Source organism: Coturnix japonica, chromosome 10 (assembly GCF_054131305.1).
Source record: "Coturnix japonica strain WE chromosome 10, WE-NBRP24, whole genome shotgun sequence".
NCBI lineage: Eukaryota > Metazoa > Chordata > Aves > Galliformes > Phasianidae > Coturnix > Coturnix japonica.
Genome location: NC_140672.1, coordinates 1,160,583 through 1,178,240, shown reverse-complemented (window position 1 = coordinate 1,178,240; position 17,658 = coordinate 1,160,583). Strand labels below are relative to the sequence as shown.

Genomic DNA, 17,658 nt, shown 5'->3' with positions numbered 1-17,658 from the left:
GAAGGGAAACGAAAGGAGCCGAAAGGAGCCGAGTGGGACCGAGAGGAGCCGAGGGGCTCCCGATCGCCATGGCGCATGCGCACCGCAGCCCCTCCCCGTCCCCCCCCTCGGGGACCCCCCCGCCCCGCTTCCCACGGCCCGGCCGGGACCCCGGGGTCACTTCCGGCCTTCCCGTCAGCCCCCCCCCCCATGGGAACGGAGAGACCATTTATGGCCCCGAGCTGATAGATGGGGGGGGGGAATGGGGTTGGGGGGGGGCTATAGGGGTATTGGGGGGGTTCTGGGGGGGGTTATGGGGGGATTGGGGGGGGCTATGGGGTTATGGGGGGGCTGTGGGGTTGGGGGGGGCTTTATAGGGGGATTGGGGGAGTATTGGGGGGGCTATGGGTGTTTATAGGGGGCTATGGGGGGGCTATGGGGTTGGGGGGGGTTATGGGGGGATTAGGGGGCTATTGGGGGGGGTTATGGGGGCATGGGGGGAGCCTATGGGGTTGGGGGGGTTTATGGGGTTGGGGGGGTTTATGGGGGTATTGGGGGGGGGTGTTGTGTTTCTTTCCTCCTTTTTATTCCGAACATAGAAATAACGGAGGCGTTTACAGCAAATAAATATATTTCGGTACCAAATAAATTACACTGGGGGGGGGGGGGGGTGTTGGTGGGGGGGTGGCGATACAAAAGGGGCAGCGTGCAGGGGGGGGGGGGCTGTACAAAGTGAGGGGGGGGGACACGGTATAAAAGTTCTCAGGGAGAAAAACCGACGGGAAACGGCCCCAAAAGGACCCGGGGGGGGGGGGGAAATGAGGGGGGGCTTAAAGGAGCCGCAGGGGCTGCACGACCCCCCCCCCCCCATAAATGAGTCCGGGGTGCCGACCCCAAGTCAAGTCCCTGGGCTCCATCCCGGAGCTCGGTCTCCCCGGTTGGCAGTGAACATTCCTTGGGCTCCATTGAGCTCCCGGTGCCGGTCCCGGTGCTGGTCCCGGTACCGACGGGTCGCGCTGTCCCTGAGGTAGGAGGTGAGGCCGCTCGTGGGGGCGGCTCAGACCGACGACTCCTCGGGGTTGGAGTCGGGCAGCTGCTGCCGTTGCTGCAGTTTCCTGCGGAGCTCCTCGGCCAGCTCCGAGCACGGCGGCCGCTCGTCGGTGCCCAGCGCCAGGCGGATGTAACCGTTGGACGACGAGCCCCGGAGCGGCCCCAGGTGGATCCGGGTCGGGGAATGAAGCGGCTGCCCCGGGATGGCGGCACCGGGCGGAGAACCGGCCCCGGTTGTGCCGCCGTTCCGACACACGGCGTGACCCGGCACGATCTTGAGCGAGCCGTCGGAGCAGTAATAGCTGCCCGGATCCCAAAGCTTCTCGTCCGAATCCGAGCCGGCGCTGGGCACGAATCGGGGGCTGTGCGGCTCCTTGGGCAGCTCGATGGGATACACCAACGTGCTCTCAATGGCCTTCGTGCCCTTACCCAGCTCCTCCCGCAGCCGCCTCCATAGGGACAGCACGGCCAGCAGCAGCGCTAAGCATGCGGCCCCGAGGCACACGGCCACGACCCACGCGAGACCGGCGCTGTCCAGCGGAGCCCGTGTCTCCTGCGGGGCCGTGGGCAGCACCTCCACCCGGTACACGGCTCCCCCCAGCCGGGCGCCGCGCTCCTCCGCCACGCAGCGGTACGTACCGCTGTGCTCAGCACCGGCACCGGGGACCAGCAGGGCGCGGAGGTGACCGTCGTGTAATACCGAGAACTGCTGGGTCGGAACCGCGCGGCCCTCGAAGGTCCAAAGGGCCTGAGCCAGGTTGGAGCCCAGGCGACACGTCAGAACCAGGTCGGTGCCAGCCGCCACCGTCACGTTCTTGGGGGTGATGGCACCTGGGGGGGGATGGATGGAGAGAGGGATGGCAGCGGGTGGCACCAACAGCCATGGAGGTGGAGGAGCCCTACTGTGGATGGATGGAGATGGGGGCCCCCTGTGCCCCCTCCCATGGAGCTGGGTACCCCCATGTGCCCCCTACCGTGGATGGATGGAGATGGGAGTCCCCTGTGCCCCCTCCCATGCAATTGGGGGACCCCACTGTGCCACCTCCAATGGGTGGATGGATGGAGTTGGGATGGATGGAGCTGGGTGCCCCCCATGCCCCCTCCCATGGAGCTGGGTACCCCCATGTGCTCCCTCCTCTCCCATGGATGGATGGAGTTGGGTGCCCCCCCTCATGGAGCTGGGTATCCCCCCTGTGCCCCCTCTCCTATGAGTGGATGGAGTTGGGATGGATGGAGCTGGGTGCCCCCCATGCCCCCTCCCATGGAGCTGGGTGTCACCCCTGTGCCATCCCTTATGGATGGAGGTTGGGCTGTCCCCACCTTCCCACCTTCTATCCATGGGAAATGGAGCTGGGGGTCCCCTCCTATGGACGGATGGAGGTGGGTACCCCCCCCATGCCCCCTCCCATGGAGTTGGGTACCCCCATGTGCCCCCTACTCTCCCATGGATGGATGGAGTTGGGATGGATGGAGCTGGGTCCCCCCCCCCATGCCCCCTCCCATGCATTTGAGTACCCCCATGCACCACCCCCATGTCTGGAGCTGTTCTATCCCCCCATCCAGCTGAATCTGGGGGTCTCCTATCACAGAGCTGGGTACCCTCCCCATCCCTACCCTGCAGCCCCCCCCTCACCTTGTGTGCCCACCAGCGGCATGGCACAGGCGCGTGTGTCGGATCCCAGCACGTCCTGCACCAGGTGGGACCTGCAGGACGACAACGATGATGATGATGAGGTGAGGAAGGCCCCGCATTACAGCATAGACCCCCACGGATCCCTCCTTACCCATTGAGGCCATCAGAGCGCACACAGCGGCTGCCATTGCGGCTCCATGCACAGTACGGATCCCGAGCCAGGACACAGTCGGCGCAGGATTGATAACGGCCGCAATCAGCCACGGGCAGCTGAGCAACCTGCAGCCTGGAGCCAGCAAACAGCAGCTTCTGCAGGTACAGAGACATGCAGCCATTAATAGGGGGCTCCACATAGAGCTGAGCCCAATGAGGCCATCACTAAGGGGTCTCCCCATAGAGCAGAGCCCAGTGGTGCCATATTGAGGGTCTCCCCATAGAGCAGAGCCCATTGGTGCCATTACTGGGGTCTCCCATAGAGCAGAGCCCAATGGTGCCATACTGAGGGGTCTCCCCATAGAGCAGAGCCCAATGGTGCCATTACTGGGGTCTCCCCATAGATCATGAGCCCAATGGTGCCACATTGAGGGTCTCTCCATAGAGCAGAGCCCAATGGTGCCATATTGAGGGTCTCCCCATAGAGCAGAGCCCAATGGTGCCGTATTGAGGGGTCTCCCCATAGAGCAGAGCCCAATGGTGCCATTACTGGGGTCTCCACATAGAGCAGAACCCAATGGTGCCATTACTGGGGTCTCCCCATAGATCATGAGCCCAATGGTGCCATATTGAGGGGTCTCCCCATAGAGCAGAGCAGAATGGTGGTCTCCCCATAGAGCAGAGCCCAGTGGTGCCGTATTGAGGGTCTCCCCATAGAGCAGAGCCCAATGGTGCTGTATTAAGGGGTCTCCCCATATTGCAGAGCCCACCATCACCGCTCTCACCTTCCTTCCTGCCAACACCAGACTCTCCACGGGCTGCGCCGGCTCGAAGACCTGCAGCTCCTCCACCAGGTGAACATGGGATCCCAGATTCAGCGCCTTGTGCACCCATCCATCACCTGCAGGGCATCAGATGGAACCATCACCAGCCCCAGCTCGGCCCCACGCCGCCCCACACGTGCCCCACACGTTACCTGTGCCCACAAACAGCACCTCGTACACGGTCCCATCCAGCCCGGCCACGCGATCCACCACCAGCTGGGTGAAGTTGGAGTCCTTCTTGAGCAGCAGCGGGCGGCCGCGCTGGGGCAGGACGGGCTCGTCCATCAGCGGGTGTTTCTTGGCGAAGTTCAGGGTGTTGTCGGGCAGCGCCAACGAGCTGGAGAAACCGTTCTGACGGTGCCAGTCGGTGATGCACTGCGACAACAGAACGATGGGGACATCAGATACATGGCCACAGTTACACATAGCCCCACGTCCCCATAGCCCCATGGCCCTGTGTCCCCATGGCCCCACATAGCCCTATATCCCTGTGTCCCCATAGCCCTATATCCCTGTGTCCACATGGCCCTATATCCCTGTGTCCCCATGGCCCTATATCCCTGTGTCCCCTTGGCCCTATATCCCTGTGTCCCCATAGCCCTATATCCCTGTGTCCACATGGCCCTATATCCCTGTGTCCCCATAGCCCCATGGCCCTGTGTCCCTATGGCCCCAAAACCCTGTATCCCCATAGCCCTATATCCCTGTGTCCCCATGGCCCTATATCCCTGTGTCCCCTTGGCCCTATATCCCTGTGTCCCCATGGCCATGCATCCCTGTGTCCCCATAGCCCCACATAGCCCCATGTCCCTGTGTCCCCATGGCCCTGCATCCCTGTGTCCCCTTGGCCCCATGGCCCTGTGTCCCCATGGCCCCACACCCCACTCTCATCACCCCCATGTCCCATAGAGATAATGGGGTCACTGAGTGATGCGTGCAGTGCCCCATAACAGCGTGACATGGGGATCATCCCCATCCCCCCCATCACTCACCGCCCCAGGCCGCGGGCTGGGCACCTCATCCGAATAGCGGCCCCATTTCTGGGCCTGCTCCCTATATTCCTTATAGGGTCCCTCGAACGCCTTCTTCACCTCCAGGATGTGATAACGGCACACGGCTGACACGTCCACGTCCCCCCTGCGCACAAGGACCCATCAGTGGGGCACAGAGCGTGAAGACCTCCCCCATAGGACCCCACAGCACCCTATAGGACCCCATAGGAACACCATAGCACCCTATAGGACCCCATAGTGCCCCATAGGACCCCATAGGACCCCATAGGAACACCATAGCACCCTATAGGACCCCACAGGACCCTATAGGACCCCATAGCACCCTATAGGACCCCATAGCACCCCATAGAACCCTATAGGACCCTATAGGACCCCACAGGACCCTATAGAACCCCATAGCACCCCATAGAACCCTATAGGACCCCATAGGACCCTATAGGATCCCACAGGACCCTATAGGATCCCATAGGACCCCATAGCACCCCATAGGACCCCATAGCACCCTATAGGACCGCATAGAACCCTATAGGACCCCATAGGACCCTATAGGACCCCATAGCACCCCATAGGACCCCATAGAACCCTATAGGACCCCATAGGACCCTATAGGACCCCATAGCACCCCATAGGACCCCATAGAACCCTATAGGACCCCATAGGACCCTATAGGACCCCATAGCACCCCATAGGACCCCATAGGACCCCATGTGCTCACCACCGTGCCTGGAACACCCCAAAGAAGGCGGTGTGCTGCCAGCCGTCCCCATGCAGCGTGAACACGGCCTGCAGGCGGTTGAAGTGCAGCTGCTGCTCGGGAGCGGAGCAGAGCAGCCTGGCCTTCAGGAACGTCGTCCATTTCTTTTGTAGGGTGCGGGCGCCGCCGACGTCCCCCTGTGGGGTGGGGGGTGTCAGAACACAGCAGCCCCATATGTGAATACACAGGGCTGCTCCATGGCCTGCAGAACCCACTTATTGCCATCCCATACCTTACAGACCCCTATAGGGCCACCCCACTCCTCACAGAACCCCCTTATTGCCATCCCACAGACCCCTATGGGGCCACCCCACACCCCACAGACCCCCATAGGGCCACCCCACACCCCACAGACCCCTATAGGGCCACCCCACACCCCACAAACCCCTATAGGGCCACCCACAGACCCCCATAGGGCCACTCCACACCCCACAGACCCCTATAGGGCCACCCCACACCCCACAGACCCCCATAGGGCCACCCCACACCCCACAGACCCCTATAGGGCCACCCCACACCCCACAAACCCCTATAGGGCCACCCCACACCCCACAGACCCCTACAGGGCCAACCCACACCCCACAGACCCCTATAGGGCCACCCCACACCCCCCTATAGGGCCACCCCACAGACCCCTATAGGGCTGCCCCATACCTTGCACACCCGTGCCACTCGTGCCACCACCTGCTCAGCGTAGCAGTCGTACTCCACCGCCCTCTCGCTGAAGAAGAAATAAACCTTGTCGTCGTCCCCGGTGCTGCTGCCCGCGCTCTCCTGGATGTAGGCTGACGCCACAAAGTGGGGCTCTGTGGGGACAGATGGGGACAGTCATAGGGCGGCCCCATAACCCCACATCCATGTGTCCTTGTGCCCCCATGTCCCCATAACCCTGCATTGCCATGTCCCCATATCCCTATGCCCCCATAACTCCACACCCATGTGTCCTTATTCCCCTATGCCCCCATAATGCCCCCATATCCCTGTACCCCCATAACCCCCTGTCCCTATATGCCCATATCCCTGTGTTCCCAGGTCCTTGTATCCCCATATCCATGTCCCCATACCCCTATATCCCTGTACCCCCATATCCTCCTATATCCTCCTATATCCCCGTGCCCCCACATCCCCCCACATTCCCCATATCCCCCCATATCCCTGTGCCCCCATATCCCCCCATATTCCCTCCATATCCCCCCATGTTCCTGTGCCCTCATATCCCTCCATATCCCCCTTATTCCCCCCATATCCCCCCAATATCCCCATGCTCCCATATTCCCCCATATCCCCCCCATATCCCCATGCCCTCATATTCCCCCATATCCCCCCCATATCCCTGTGCCCTCATATTCCCCCATATCCCCCCCATATACCTGTGCCCCCATATTCCCCCCATATCCCCATGCCCCCATATTCCCCCATATCCCTGTGCCCCAATATTCCCCCCATATCCCCCATATTCCCTCCATATCCCTGTGCCCCCTTATTCCCCCCATATCCCCCCAATATCCCCATGCCCCCATATTCCCCCATATCCCCCCATATCCCTGTGCCCCCATATTCCCCCCATTTCCCCCATATTCCCTCCATATCCCTGTGCCCCCACATCCCCCATATTCCCCCCATATCCCCATATCCCCCCTTGTCCCCCCCCTCACCATTCAGCCATGATGTGAGATACTCCGTCTTCATGGAGTAATGCGGCCCCAGGTTGCGCAGGATGACGGGCTCCGTGCCCAGGAAGTTGTTGAAGGTGGCAGAGTACAGCTCCCCATCTATAGGGCCATGAGTGGGGCAGCTTTAGGGTCGGGCTGCCCAGCCCTGAGCTCATCACCCAGGGGATGGAGGGCTCACCTACCCACAATGAGGCCGGTGTGGCCCTTGGTGGGGTCGTAGGGACATTTCCCTTTCCCGTCCTCGAAAGCCACGTGGTCCAGAGTGAATCCAGACAGCTCCTATGGGGCACGAGGGGAGGGTGGAACCCCACAGCCCGGCCCCATAGCGCCCCACAACCACACAGTGCTGGCAATGGGGAGAGCACTGAGACTGGAGGCCAGCCCAGGGATGGGGGTACCCTTGGAGGAATGGCCCTATAGGGGATGGGACCCTGAGGTCAAGGACAACCCTAAATGGGTACATGGGCACCTTAATGGGCACAGGGACAACCCCAAATGATGCTCGTGGGGATGGGGATACCCCAAAAGGACACAGGGACCCCCAAATGATGGCACTGGGGCTGGGGACCCCCCTAAATGATGTTCATGGGGATAGGGACCCCCAATGATGGCACTGGGGACACCCCAAAAGGGTACTGGGACTCCCAAATGATGGCACTGGGGATGGGGACCCCCCCCAAATGACACTTATGGGGACAGGGACCCCCCAATGATGGCACTGGGGAAACCCCAGAAGGACACAGGGACCCCCAAATGATGGCAATGGGGATGGGGACCCCCCCCAAATGATGCTTATGGGGACAAGGACCCCCCAATGATGGCACTGGGGACACCCCAAAAGAGCACTGGGACCCCAAATGATGGCACTGGGGATGGGGACCCCCCCAAATGATATTCATAGGGATGGGGACCCCCCAGTGATGGCACTGGGGACACCCCAAAAGGTCAGAAGGACCCCCCCCCTACCCTATATGATGCTCCAAAGGACAAGACCACCCCTCAAGTGACGCTCTATGGGTCAGGGACACCCCCAGACGCCCCTCCTGTGTGCAGGGCTGCTCTGTGTGCCCCCTGGGGTGGGGGGGGGGTTGATTTGGGGAGGGGGCTGCACTCACAATGTAGGCACACTTGGGCTGGAAGGCGTAAGTGCCGCAGGCGTAAAGGTGGGAGCTGTTGTAGCTCTGCAGGAAGCGCACGTAGTTGAAGCAGTCGGTCTTTGGGGGGGGGGGGGGAAGAAAAGAGGTGGTCAATGGAGGTGGGGGGGAAACAGGGGGGGTCTCATGTCCCCTATAGCCCCCCCAGCCCCACACCTGGTTGTTCTTGCCCTTCTGGATGCACTCTGCTTTCTTCTCCATGGGGGCTTCCCAGGTGATCTGAAGGCAGGGAGGGGGCAAAAAGGGGTTGAGATGGGGGGGGTGAGGGTAAAGCTTGATGTGCCCCCCCCATGCCCCCCCCCCATCATGGGGAGGGTCTCACCGCTGCTTTCAGCTCCACAGTGCTGGTGCTGAGGGCGAACACGGCCTCACGGGCACCCACATAGAGCAGAGCTTCGGCCTCGTCCAGCGTCAGCGTCACGTAATGGGAGACCCCCCCCCGCGAGAAGCGCCGCGCCGCGTCCCGCAGCTCTGCAATAAAATAGGGGGGGGGGGTGATATATAGGGGGGGGGCACCAACACACACAGTGTGGGGATATCGGCACTGTGCCACTGTCTGCTCTGAGCCCCCCGGGGTGGGCGATGCTGGCACCTCGAGGTTGGGTTCAACCCCCCCCCCCCAAAAAACAAAGGGGCCTTTGTGGCTGTGGTGGTGCTGGGAACACTGCGGCCTTTGGTGGGACACTGAGAACCCCCCCCCCCCGGCCCTGCCCACCCCCCCAGTGGTAAAATGGGCCCATTGAGAGCAGGGACTGAGGGAGGGGATGGGGGGTGGAGTGGGGGGGGGCATGGGGACATAGGGTGGGGATGGGGGGGGATATGGGGACATGGGGCACAGGGTGGGGATGGGGGGGGCATTGGGATATAGGGCATAGGGTGGGGATGGGGGGGATAAGGGGACATGGGGCACAGGGTGGGGATGGGGGGGGGATAGGGATACAGGGCATAGGGTGGGGATGGGGGGGATATGGGGAGATCATAGGGATATAGGGCATAGGATGGGGATGGGGGGGTCATAGGGATATAAGGGCATAGGGTGGGAATGGGGGGGGCATTGGGATATAGGGCATAGGGTGAGGATGGGGGGGGATATGGGGACATGGGGCACAGGGTGGGGATGGGGGGGGGATAGGGATACAGGGCATAGGGTGGGGATGGGGGACATGGCACAAGGGTTGGGGGTCAGGTGAGACACGGGGGGGGGGCAGCAAAGGGGTCGTGAGGTGCTGGGTGGCACAGGGACCCCAAGAGCTGGGGGGGGGTGGGTGGCATTAGGATGGGGACCCACCCGGGGGGGGCTCAGCACTCACCCGCATAGGGGACGGTCCTTCGGGGCACAGCACTCCATGAAGACCCCGGGGTGGTGCTGGGGAGCAGCGGCAGCAGGCAGAGCATGGCCAGCAGCAGGCGGGGGGCCATGGTGATGGGGGGGGGGGGAAGGGGGGGCGGCCTGGGGACAATAGGGATAGTTGGGGGGGGGTTTAGTGAGGGGGAGGTCACCCAGCCCCAGTCAGGGCGATGGGGCGGCACCGCAGCGTCACGCGGATGGTGTGGGCACAAGGCGGGTATTGAGGGCTGGGTGTCACGAGGGGGGGGCACGGGGCCTGGGGGGGGCACAGCGCTCTGAGCCTCCATCCTATAGGACCATAGCAGCCCCCATAGCGGCCCCCCCCCTGCTTGCTTTGGGGTGCCCCATAAGTGGGTCCCTACATCCTGCTTTGGGGTGGGGGGGGGGGTGAAGTCATCACCATGTCCCCCCCCCTCAAAGTTCCATCCCTGTGGTCACTGCCCCCACCCTGACGCATCCCGGTGGGCCCGGGGGGGGGGGGGGGGGGCAGGAGGAAACGGGCCCTTCCTCTTCCTCCCCACCCCTGGACTGGCCTCGGTGCCCCCCCCCCCCCCAGTGCCCTGGGGTGCCCCCAGCCCCCTCCCTATGGGGCAGGATGCGGCTGGGAATTGTTCTGCCTGTGAGGGGGGGGGGATGGGGGGATGCAGGAAGCGGGGGGGGGGGGCTGGGAAGGGTTTCCGGGAGGGTGGGGGGCCAGGAAGGGGCCCCCTGTGGGCGTGGGAAATGGGGGATGCCCCGGATGGGGCTGTCACTGTGGGTACGGGGGGGGGGGGCAGAGGGATGCTGTGGATGTGGGATATTGGGGGGGGGGGCTCAGGGCACAGCTGGGGTGTAATAGGGATGGGGAGGGCAGGGGGGGCACGGAGACGGTGCCAAGGGGGGGGTCAGTGCTGTGGGTACGAGTGGGACGCAACAGGCACCGATATGGGATGGAGGGCACGGGTATATGGCACCAAATGTGGGGCTGGGGGCTGCTGCTTAATGGGGGCGGGGGGAGCAGCGGGAGGCACCGGGGGGGGGGCATAGGGATGGGTGGGGTGCCATGGCTGTAATTGGGGTGCCATGGGTATAACTGGGGTGCTATGGGTATAATTGGGGTGCCATGGCTATAAATGGGGTGCCATGGGTATAATTGGGGTGCTAGGGTTGTATTTGGGGTGCCATGGGTATAACTGGGATGCTATGGTTATTATTGGGGTGCCATGGCTATAAATGGGGTGCTACGGGTATAACTGGGGTGCCATGGCTATAAATGGGGTGCCATGGGTATAAATGGGGTGCCATGGGTATAACTGAGATGCCATGGGTATAAATGGGTTCCATAGCTGTATTTAGGGTGCCATGGGTATAACTGGGATGCTATAGCTATTATTGGGATGCCATGGTCGTATTTAGGGTGCCATGGGTATAACTGGGGTGCTATGGCTGTATTTGGGGTCCTATGGGTGCAATTGGGGTGCCATGGGTATAACTGGGATGCCATGGCTATTATTGGGGTCCTATGGCTATAACTGGGGTCCTATGGCTATAACTGGGGTCCTATGGCTGTATTTGGGGTCCTATGGCTGTATTTGGGGTGCTATGGGTGCAGTTGGGGTGCTATGGCTGTATTTGGGGTGCTATGGGTGCCGCTGGGTGCTGTGGCCATGGCTGTACCCGGGGGGGGGTCGCGGCCACAACTGCGGCTCCGTCGGACCCGGGGTTCGGTTCCGTGGGCGCCGCGATGGAGCCGTTACCGCGGGCATCGCGTTCGGTACCGCCGCGTTATGGGGGCGAACGGGGGGGGGCCCAGGGCCGGGTCGAGCCCACCCCCCTCCCCCCCAAACACACCGCGCATCCCCCCACCCCCCCACAACAACGCCCAGCGGGACGGACCGGGCGGGGGGGGCGGCACCGAGGGGGGGTCCCGGACCCACGGCACCGGGATGGGGGGGGGGAAGGGGGGAAGTGGGAGATGGGGGGGGTCCGCGGGCAGCGCCGCCGTTACCGGGAGAACAAAGCGGCCGCCCCCGCCGCTCCAACACAACAATACCGGGCGGGGCGGGAGAGGGGGGGGTCGGGGAATGAGGGGGGGAGGAGTAACGGGGGGGGGGGGGGTAACTCACCTCGGGGCGCGGCGGGGCCGGGGGGGGGGGGGAGGCGGCGGCGGCGGCTCTCGGGGCGGCGGCGGGTGCGCGCCGCGCGGCTCCGCTCGGAACCGCCCCCCTGACGTCACGGGGGGGTCGGACGGACCGGGGCGGAGACCCCCAGAACGGGGGGAGATGGGGGGGAACCAGGACACACCGGACACAACGGATACAGCGCCCCATCACTATAGGGCTCCCCATCCATCCCGCTGGGCTCCCAATCACTACGGCCATTCTCCATCCCGGTCCGGTTCCCCATCCAGCCCCATTGGGTTCCTATTATTGGGGTTCCCTGTCCATCCCCCATTGGGTTCCTATTATTGGGGTTCCCTGTCCATCCCCATTGGGTTCCTATCACTGCCGTGTTTCCCCATCCAGCCCCATTGCATTTCCTAACACCACTGGGGTTCCCTGCCCCATAAGGATCCTCCCATTGGTTTCCTATTGTGGGAGTTCCTCAACCATCCCCATTGGGTTTCCTGTCCCTACAGGGGTTCCCCAGTCCCTATAAGGGATCCCCATCCCTCCCCATTGGGTTTCCTATCACTGCTGGGGTTCCCCATTCATCCCCATTGGGTTTCCAAACACCATTGGGGTTCCCTGTCCATCCCCATTGGGTTTCCTATCACTGGGGATCCCCATTGATCCCCATTGTGTTTCCAAACACTATTGGGATTCCCTGACCCTATATGCCCTCCATCCATCCCCACCAGGTTTCCAAGCACTACAAGGAATCACTGCCCCCATAGTTCTCCATCCCCATTAGGTTTCCTATCCTTCCCTGTTCCTATAGGGTCCTCCATCCCACTGTGTTGCCTGACCCCATAGAACCAGACCCAGGCATTGGGGTGACGTGGGGCTGTTTAATGGGGTTCCCCCTGGGTGCTCCCCTTACTCCAGCAGCTCGTGCCACTTGATGTACAGCACCGTGGCCAAGTTCTTCAGCTGGGAACGATAGAACTGCCCCATGTCCTCGTGCAGCCCCGACCCGAAGAACTGCTCCAGCTGGGTGCACAGCCGCTGCAGGTGTCCCTATGGGGATAATAGGGGGGGTAAAGGGTGTGTGGGACCCCCCTGGGACCCCCCCTGGGGTTGGTACCCACCCGCTGCTCGTCCCGCGGCCGCTCCGTGCCCACCACGATGTCGGCCAGGTAGAGGAGGCTGCGGCTCAGGTAGCAGGTCTGTGGGGATAAAGGGGTGAGCAATGGGGGGGGGGTGGGCACCTCTGGGGGGGGCTTCACCCCTGGAATAACAGCACCCACCTCCTGCTCGAGTTCCATGGCATCGGGGGGAGTGGGGAGATGCAGGTTGTCAGGCCAGGATTGTGCCAGGAGCTGCTCCAGCGCAGGCAGCTGTGGGGACGTGGGGTCAGGGGACACGTAGGGACACACAGGGGGCACCTGGGGGGGGGGCTGCACCCACCTCTTCCTCCGCCCCAAGGGCCAGAACATTGTACGGCGCCTCCCCCAGCAGCTGGGCCATGGCACAAAGGCTCAGGCGCCTGCGGAGCTCCCTATGGAGAAGGAAAGAGCATCAGGCTGCCAAGCTTGTCACTGCCAACACAGTGCCACCGCGGTGCCCTCCAGGTGCCCGTGGACAGCACTGTGCCACCAGCAGCCGCTCCGTGCCCGCTTTGTGCCCGAGCAGCCAGCTGGAATAAAGGAATTAGAGCGAGACGCATCCCAACCCGCACGGCCTGACACTGAGCCTGGGGGCTGTGCCAGCTCCTCATCAATGCAGGGCACAGCAGGGCAGGCAGGACACGCACCTCTCCCTGTCCGTGATATCTGGTAGCAGTCGTGCCACGGTCAGCAGGCTGTGATGGTGCTGGGAGAGCTGGCACAGGGACAGGCAGAGCACGGGCAGCTGTGGGGATAGAGAGGGCAGGCACTGAGCACCAGGGTGGCACTGAGCACCAGGATGGCACTGAGCACCAGGGTGGCACTGAGCACCAGGGGTGGCACTGAGCATCAGGGGTGGCATTGAGCACCAGGATGGCACTGAGCACCAGGGGTGGCACTGAGCACCAGGGTGGCACTGAGCACCAGGGGTGGCACTGAGCACCAGGGTGGCACTGAGCACCAGGGATGGCACTGAGCACCAGGGTGGCACTGAGCACCAGGGTGGCACTGAGCACTGGGGGTGGCACTGAGCACCAGGGTGGCACTGAGCACTGAGGGTGGCACTGAGCACCAGGGTGGCACTGAGCACCAGGGATGGCACTGAGCACCAGGGTGGCACTGAGCACCAGGGTGGCACTGAGCACCAGGGGTGGCACTGAGCACCAGGATGGCACTGAGCACCAGGATGGCACTGAGCACCGGGGGTGGCACTGAGCACCAGGGTGGCACTGAGCACCAGGATGGCACTAAGCACCAGGATGGCACTGAGCACTGGGATGGCACTGAGCACCAGGATGGCACTAAGCACCAGGATGGCACTGAGCACCATGATGGCACTGAGCACCGGGGTGGCACTGAGCACTGGGGGTGGCAGGGTGGCCTCATTTGGATCCATACCTGCTCCTTCCAGGCCACGATGCCGTCCAGCAGGCAGTGCAGGAGGTGCCACAGGTCGGGCAGTGGTTGGCAGCGCAGCGCGCGGTCCAGGCTGAGGAAGCAGAGCAGCGTCAGCAGCTCCCTGCGGGCACGGTCGGGGTAGTGGCACGGACAGGCAACCACAGACACCGTGAGCAGCTGTGGGGAGCAGCAGGTCAATGGCAATGCTGCACCACCCCCAGCAGGGCAGGGACATGGTGCCACCCCCCCTTATCCCAGCTATTAGCAGCAGAGATGGCTCACACCTTGCACACGTCCCCCAGCTGCGTCACCAGGGCCAGCGTGTCGGCTGCGCTGAGGTTTCCCCGCTCTGGATGCGGCCTGATAAAAGCAGAAGGGACGAAAGGCTGAACATTGCAGCCCCCCACCCAAAGCACAGTGTGTCCTGCACTGCCAGCTCACAAACACAGCCCCAATTCCACCTGCTTTATGATACATGTTGATACAGACATGGGTGAGACTCGGTGCCGCTCACCTTCCAGCTGCAACTCAACATCCTTAAGGCAAAAGAATGGCTACAAAGATTAAGGTCAGTCCTTACCTGGATGCTCAAGGGAAAGATGGCAGTGTTACTTATAAATGGAGCTGCTATGGATGGAAGATCTAAGTCAGCTCCCAGCCATCCCACAAAGCAGGTAGGAAAGGAACTGAATTAAATAGGTACGACCTATTATACCTCACCTATAAAAGTACCTTTTAAAACACTCTGATCAGAGCTCAACTGATTGAATTTCCTTCCCAAGCATCAGCACTGGCTGAGACTGACAAGTGTTAATGCTTCTAATTACCCCACTTAATGACCCCCATACACCCATCAGGACTCACCTGGTGTCCGTGGGGCACAGCTCGGGGGGCAGCAGCCGCCGGCAGCGCAGGGTCTCCAGGTCAGCACCCATGTAGGCAAAGGCCTGGCCAATATCCTGCAGTGTGGGGCACCAGGGCTCATCTGCGGGCAGGGGGACAGCGGTGACAACGGTGCCCATGGGGTGTATAGGGACCCTACGCCCACCCCACACACTCACCATCGCTTCTCATCCACATCTCCCACAGTGTCCGGAAGGCGTTGGTTCTGTCTGGCCACGTGCTCGTCAGCTGCCAAAGTAAATAAGGGGTGATGGAGGTGATAACGCACAGAGATGGGGACCTTTGTGCCACGGTGGCTCACCTGGAAGAGCCAGCGTAGGACGGGCAGCGGGCAGGCAGACGTGGTTTGGTAGAGCAGGTTGAGGTAACCGTCACGTACAAAGGCCACTTGGCCAGCAGGAGAAGCGCTGTGGGAAGACACAGGGTCAGCAGGGCCCTGCAGTGTCCCCTTGTCCCCGTCCCAGCTCCTCACCAGAGGAAATTCTGCTCCAGGACGCTGCGAGGCTGCAGCCCATACGTGTCCAGGATGGGCGGTGGGAGCGGGCAGCTGTGGAAGATGGGCTCCCCAGGGTGAGTGGTGGGGAAGGTGAGCAGCTTCAGTTCAAAGCGTGCCAGGAAGGCCCTGCAGACAGGGGGAAACAGCCACCAAAGTGATGTGAAGGGCAATATAGGGACAGCAGGCAGTGCCCACCCGCTGCCCTGGTACCTCTGCTCCTCAAGGAGCTGCGTGTCCTCATCTGATGACTCCTGTGGGCTGCCACTGCTCACACCCAGCTGCATCAGGCCGTCCTGCACTGCCCTGGCCGGGCACTGCTCCCTGGCACAGCAGGGATGAAGGTTGTGCTGAGGGCACCGGGCAGCCCCCAGTTGTCTGCAGGATGCCAGGGGTGCCAGCCTCACCTCTTCTCCAGCAGCAGCGCATCCAGGCTGTTGGCCAGCGGGTCTGGCTGTGGGCACACAACCTGGGCACCAAGCAAGACCGCAGTGCTGGGCTGAGTGTCCCCACACACCTGACAGCATCCCCAAGCACCACCGATGCCCTGGCACTGACCTCCCTGTGCTCAGCGGGGCTTGAGGGCCCACTGCTGCCAGCCAGCAGCTCCTTCAGAGGGATCAGCTCCTCATCACTGTCACTGGACGATGTCGTTGCCACGTCCACTGCTCGCTGTGGCACCATCCTGCCCTCACTGACAATGCTGGGCTGCATTGCACTCCATGGGGAGCACGAGGCTGAGCCCCGCTGGGCTGGACGCCGGGGGCTGGCACGAGGCCGTCGTGCCCTGCGGGAGCCACGGGGCTGCTTGGGGCACTGCAGGGCTATGGGGAGACATTGGGATCACATAGGTGCCAGTGTGATGCACTGGGGATGATGTGGGTTGGGGGGGAATGACAGCGTAGGGCTCTGGGGATGCAATGGGGATCTGTGGGGATTCTAATAGGGCTCAGGGGGTGCAATGGGGGGCTCTATAGGGGCTCTGGGGATGCAATTGGGGGCTCCATAGGGCTCTGGGGATGCAATGGGGGTCTCTAAAGGGCTCTGGGGATGCAATGGGGATCAGTGGGGGGCACTGGGGATGCAATGGGGGGCTCTATAGGGGCTCTGGGGATGCAAAGGGGATGCAGTGGGGGACTCTATAGGGACTCTGGGTATACAATGGGGATCAATGGGGGACTCCATAGGGCACTGTGGATGCAATGGGGGACTCTATAGGGGCTCTGGGGATGCAATGGGGACCAGTGGGGGGCACTGGGGATGCAATGGGGGACTCTATAGGGTCCTGGGGATGCAATAGGGATCAGTAGGGGGCTCTATAGGGTCCTGGGGATGCAATAGGGATCAGTAGGGGGCTCCATAGGGCTCTGGGGATGCAATGGGGACCAGTGGGGGGCACTGGGGATGCAATGGGGGGCTCTATGGGGGCACTGGGAATGCAATAGGGATCAATGGGGGGCTCTATAGGGCTCTGGCTATACAAGGGGATCATTGTGTTGCTCTATGTGGGGCCAAACCTGGCCCCCCCCCCGTCCTCTCTCACCTGTCCGTGCTCCGCCCTGAGGCCTCATTGGGGGCGGTGAGGCCGGAGGCCGCGGATCCACTGGGCCGAGCGGCGGCGGGAGGAAGGGGCGGCCTACCCGGAGGTGTTTACTGACACGGAGCTGCTGGTAGGAACACAGGCTGTACTGGAAGGACGAGCTGAAGAGCCCCGAGCGGGGCACACGGGCCGAGGACAGCGGGATTTGGTACCAGCGGAGCAGCCCCGCCCGCTGACCTCGTCGCGCCGACGTCCCGCGCAACATGGCGGCCATGGGCGGGCGGGGTGAGAGAAAAGGGCGGGCTCTCCTCAGAAAGGCGGCGCTACCAAGTGCGGCTACTAACGGCGGGATTGGCCGTTTAACTGCCGACAGGAGCCCGGCAGCCAATCGCGGCTCGAGGGTTCGACCAATCAGCGCGCGCGCTGAACGGGATTGGTTAAAGAAGAGGGGTGGCACGCCCACTTGTGCTCTCAGCCAATCAGAAGGGGTGGTGGG

The 17,658-nt window shown here is 62.6% G+C and overlaps 2 protein-coding genes across 4 annotated transcripts; both read right to left on the bottom strand.

Moving 5' to 3' along the window:
- Positions 1 to 592: 592 nt before the first annotated feature.
- Positions 593 to 9,769, bottom strand: SEMA4C (semaphorin 4C). The gene is made up of 14 exons (XM_085510071.1): positions 9,544 to 9,769; positions 8,556 to 8,704; positions 8,390 to 8,452; positions 8,195 to 8,293; positions 7,262 to 7,358; positions 7,062 to 7,178; positions 6,061 to 6,212; positions 5,368 to 5,543; positions 4,632 to 4,776; positions 3,792 to 4,014; positions 3,601 to 3,716; positions 2,814 to 2,971; positions 2,663 to 2,733; positions 593 to 1,860 (listed from the first exon to the last, which is right to left on the bottom strand). The coding sequence occupies exons 1-14, from the start codon at positions 9,650 to 9,652 to the stop codon at positions 1,037 to 1,039; spliced, it is 2,499 nt and encodes an 832-aa protein (XP_085366197.1). The 5' UTR covers positions 9,653 to 9,769; the 3' UTR covers positions 593 to 1,036.
- A 2,781-nt stretch (positions 9,770 to 12,550) lies between these two features.
- Positions 12,551 to 17,521, bottom strand: FAM178B (family with sequence similarity 178 member B). 3 transcript variants are annotated; one of them, XM_015882960.3, is made up of 16 exons: positions 17,400 to 17,520; positions 17,166 to 17,286; positions 16,181 to 16,446; positions 16,030 to 16,091; positions 15,836 to 15,946; positions 15,602 to 15,751; positions 15,431 to 15,536; positions 15,288 to 15,357; positions 15,091 to 15,211; positions 14,511 to 14,586; positions 14,227 to 14,403; positions 13,476 to 13,573; positions 13,130 to 13,220; positions 12,970 to 13,059; positions 12,811 to 12,888; positions 12,551 to 12,739 (listed from the first exon to the last, which is right to left on the bottom strand). In XM_015882960.3, the coding sequence occupies exons 2-16, from the start codon at positions 17,191 to 17,193 to the stop codon at positions 12,599 to 12,601; spliced, it is 1,665 nt and encodes a 554-aa protein (XP_015738446.2). In that variant the 5' UTR covers positions 17,194 to 17,286; positions 17,400 to 17,520; the 3' UTR covers positions 12,551 to 12,598. The 3 variants fall into 3 exon arrangements, with proteins under 3 accessions (XP_015738446.2, XP_085366204.1, XP_015738444.2); XM_085510078.1 differs by having other exon boundaries at positions 17,375 to 17,511; XM_015882958.3 differs by having other exon boundaries at positions 17,166 to 17,521.
- Positions 17,522 to 17,658: the final 137 nt, after the last annotated feature.

Bases quoted from the DNA above. Each gene is read 5' to 3' on its own strand.
- SEMA4C (XM_085510071.1), bottom strand. From the start codon at position 9,652: ATGGCCCCCCGCCTGCTGCTGGCCATGCTCTGCCTGCTGCCGCTGCTC. The intron at 8,453-8,555 runs GTGAGACCCTCC...CCCTGCCTTCAG, and splicing joins CTGTGGAGCTGAAAGCAGCG to ATCACCTGGGAAGCCCCCAT. The intron at 1,861-2,662 runs GTGAGGGGGGGG...ATCCCCCCCCAG, and splicing joins GCCGCTGGTGGGCACACAAG to GTGCCATCACCCCCAAGAAC.
- FAM178B (XM_015882958.3), bottom strand. From the start codon at position 17,436: ATGGCCGCCATGTTGCGCGGGACGTCGGCGCGACGAGGTCAGCGGGCG. The intron at 14,587-15,090 runs GTGAGTCCTGAT...TGCTTTTATCAG, and splicing joins CTGTGCCCCACGGACACCAG to GCCGCATCCAGAGCGGGGAA. The intron at 13,060-13,129 runs GTGGGTGCAGCC...ACGTCCCCACAG, and splicing joins CCCTTGGGGCGGAGGAAGAG to CTGCCTGCGCTGGAGCAGCT.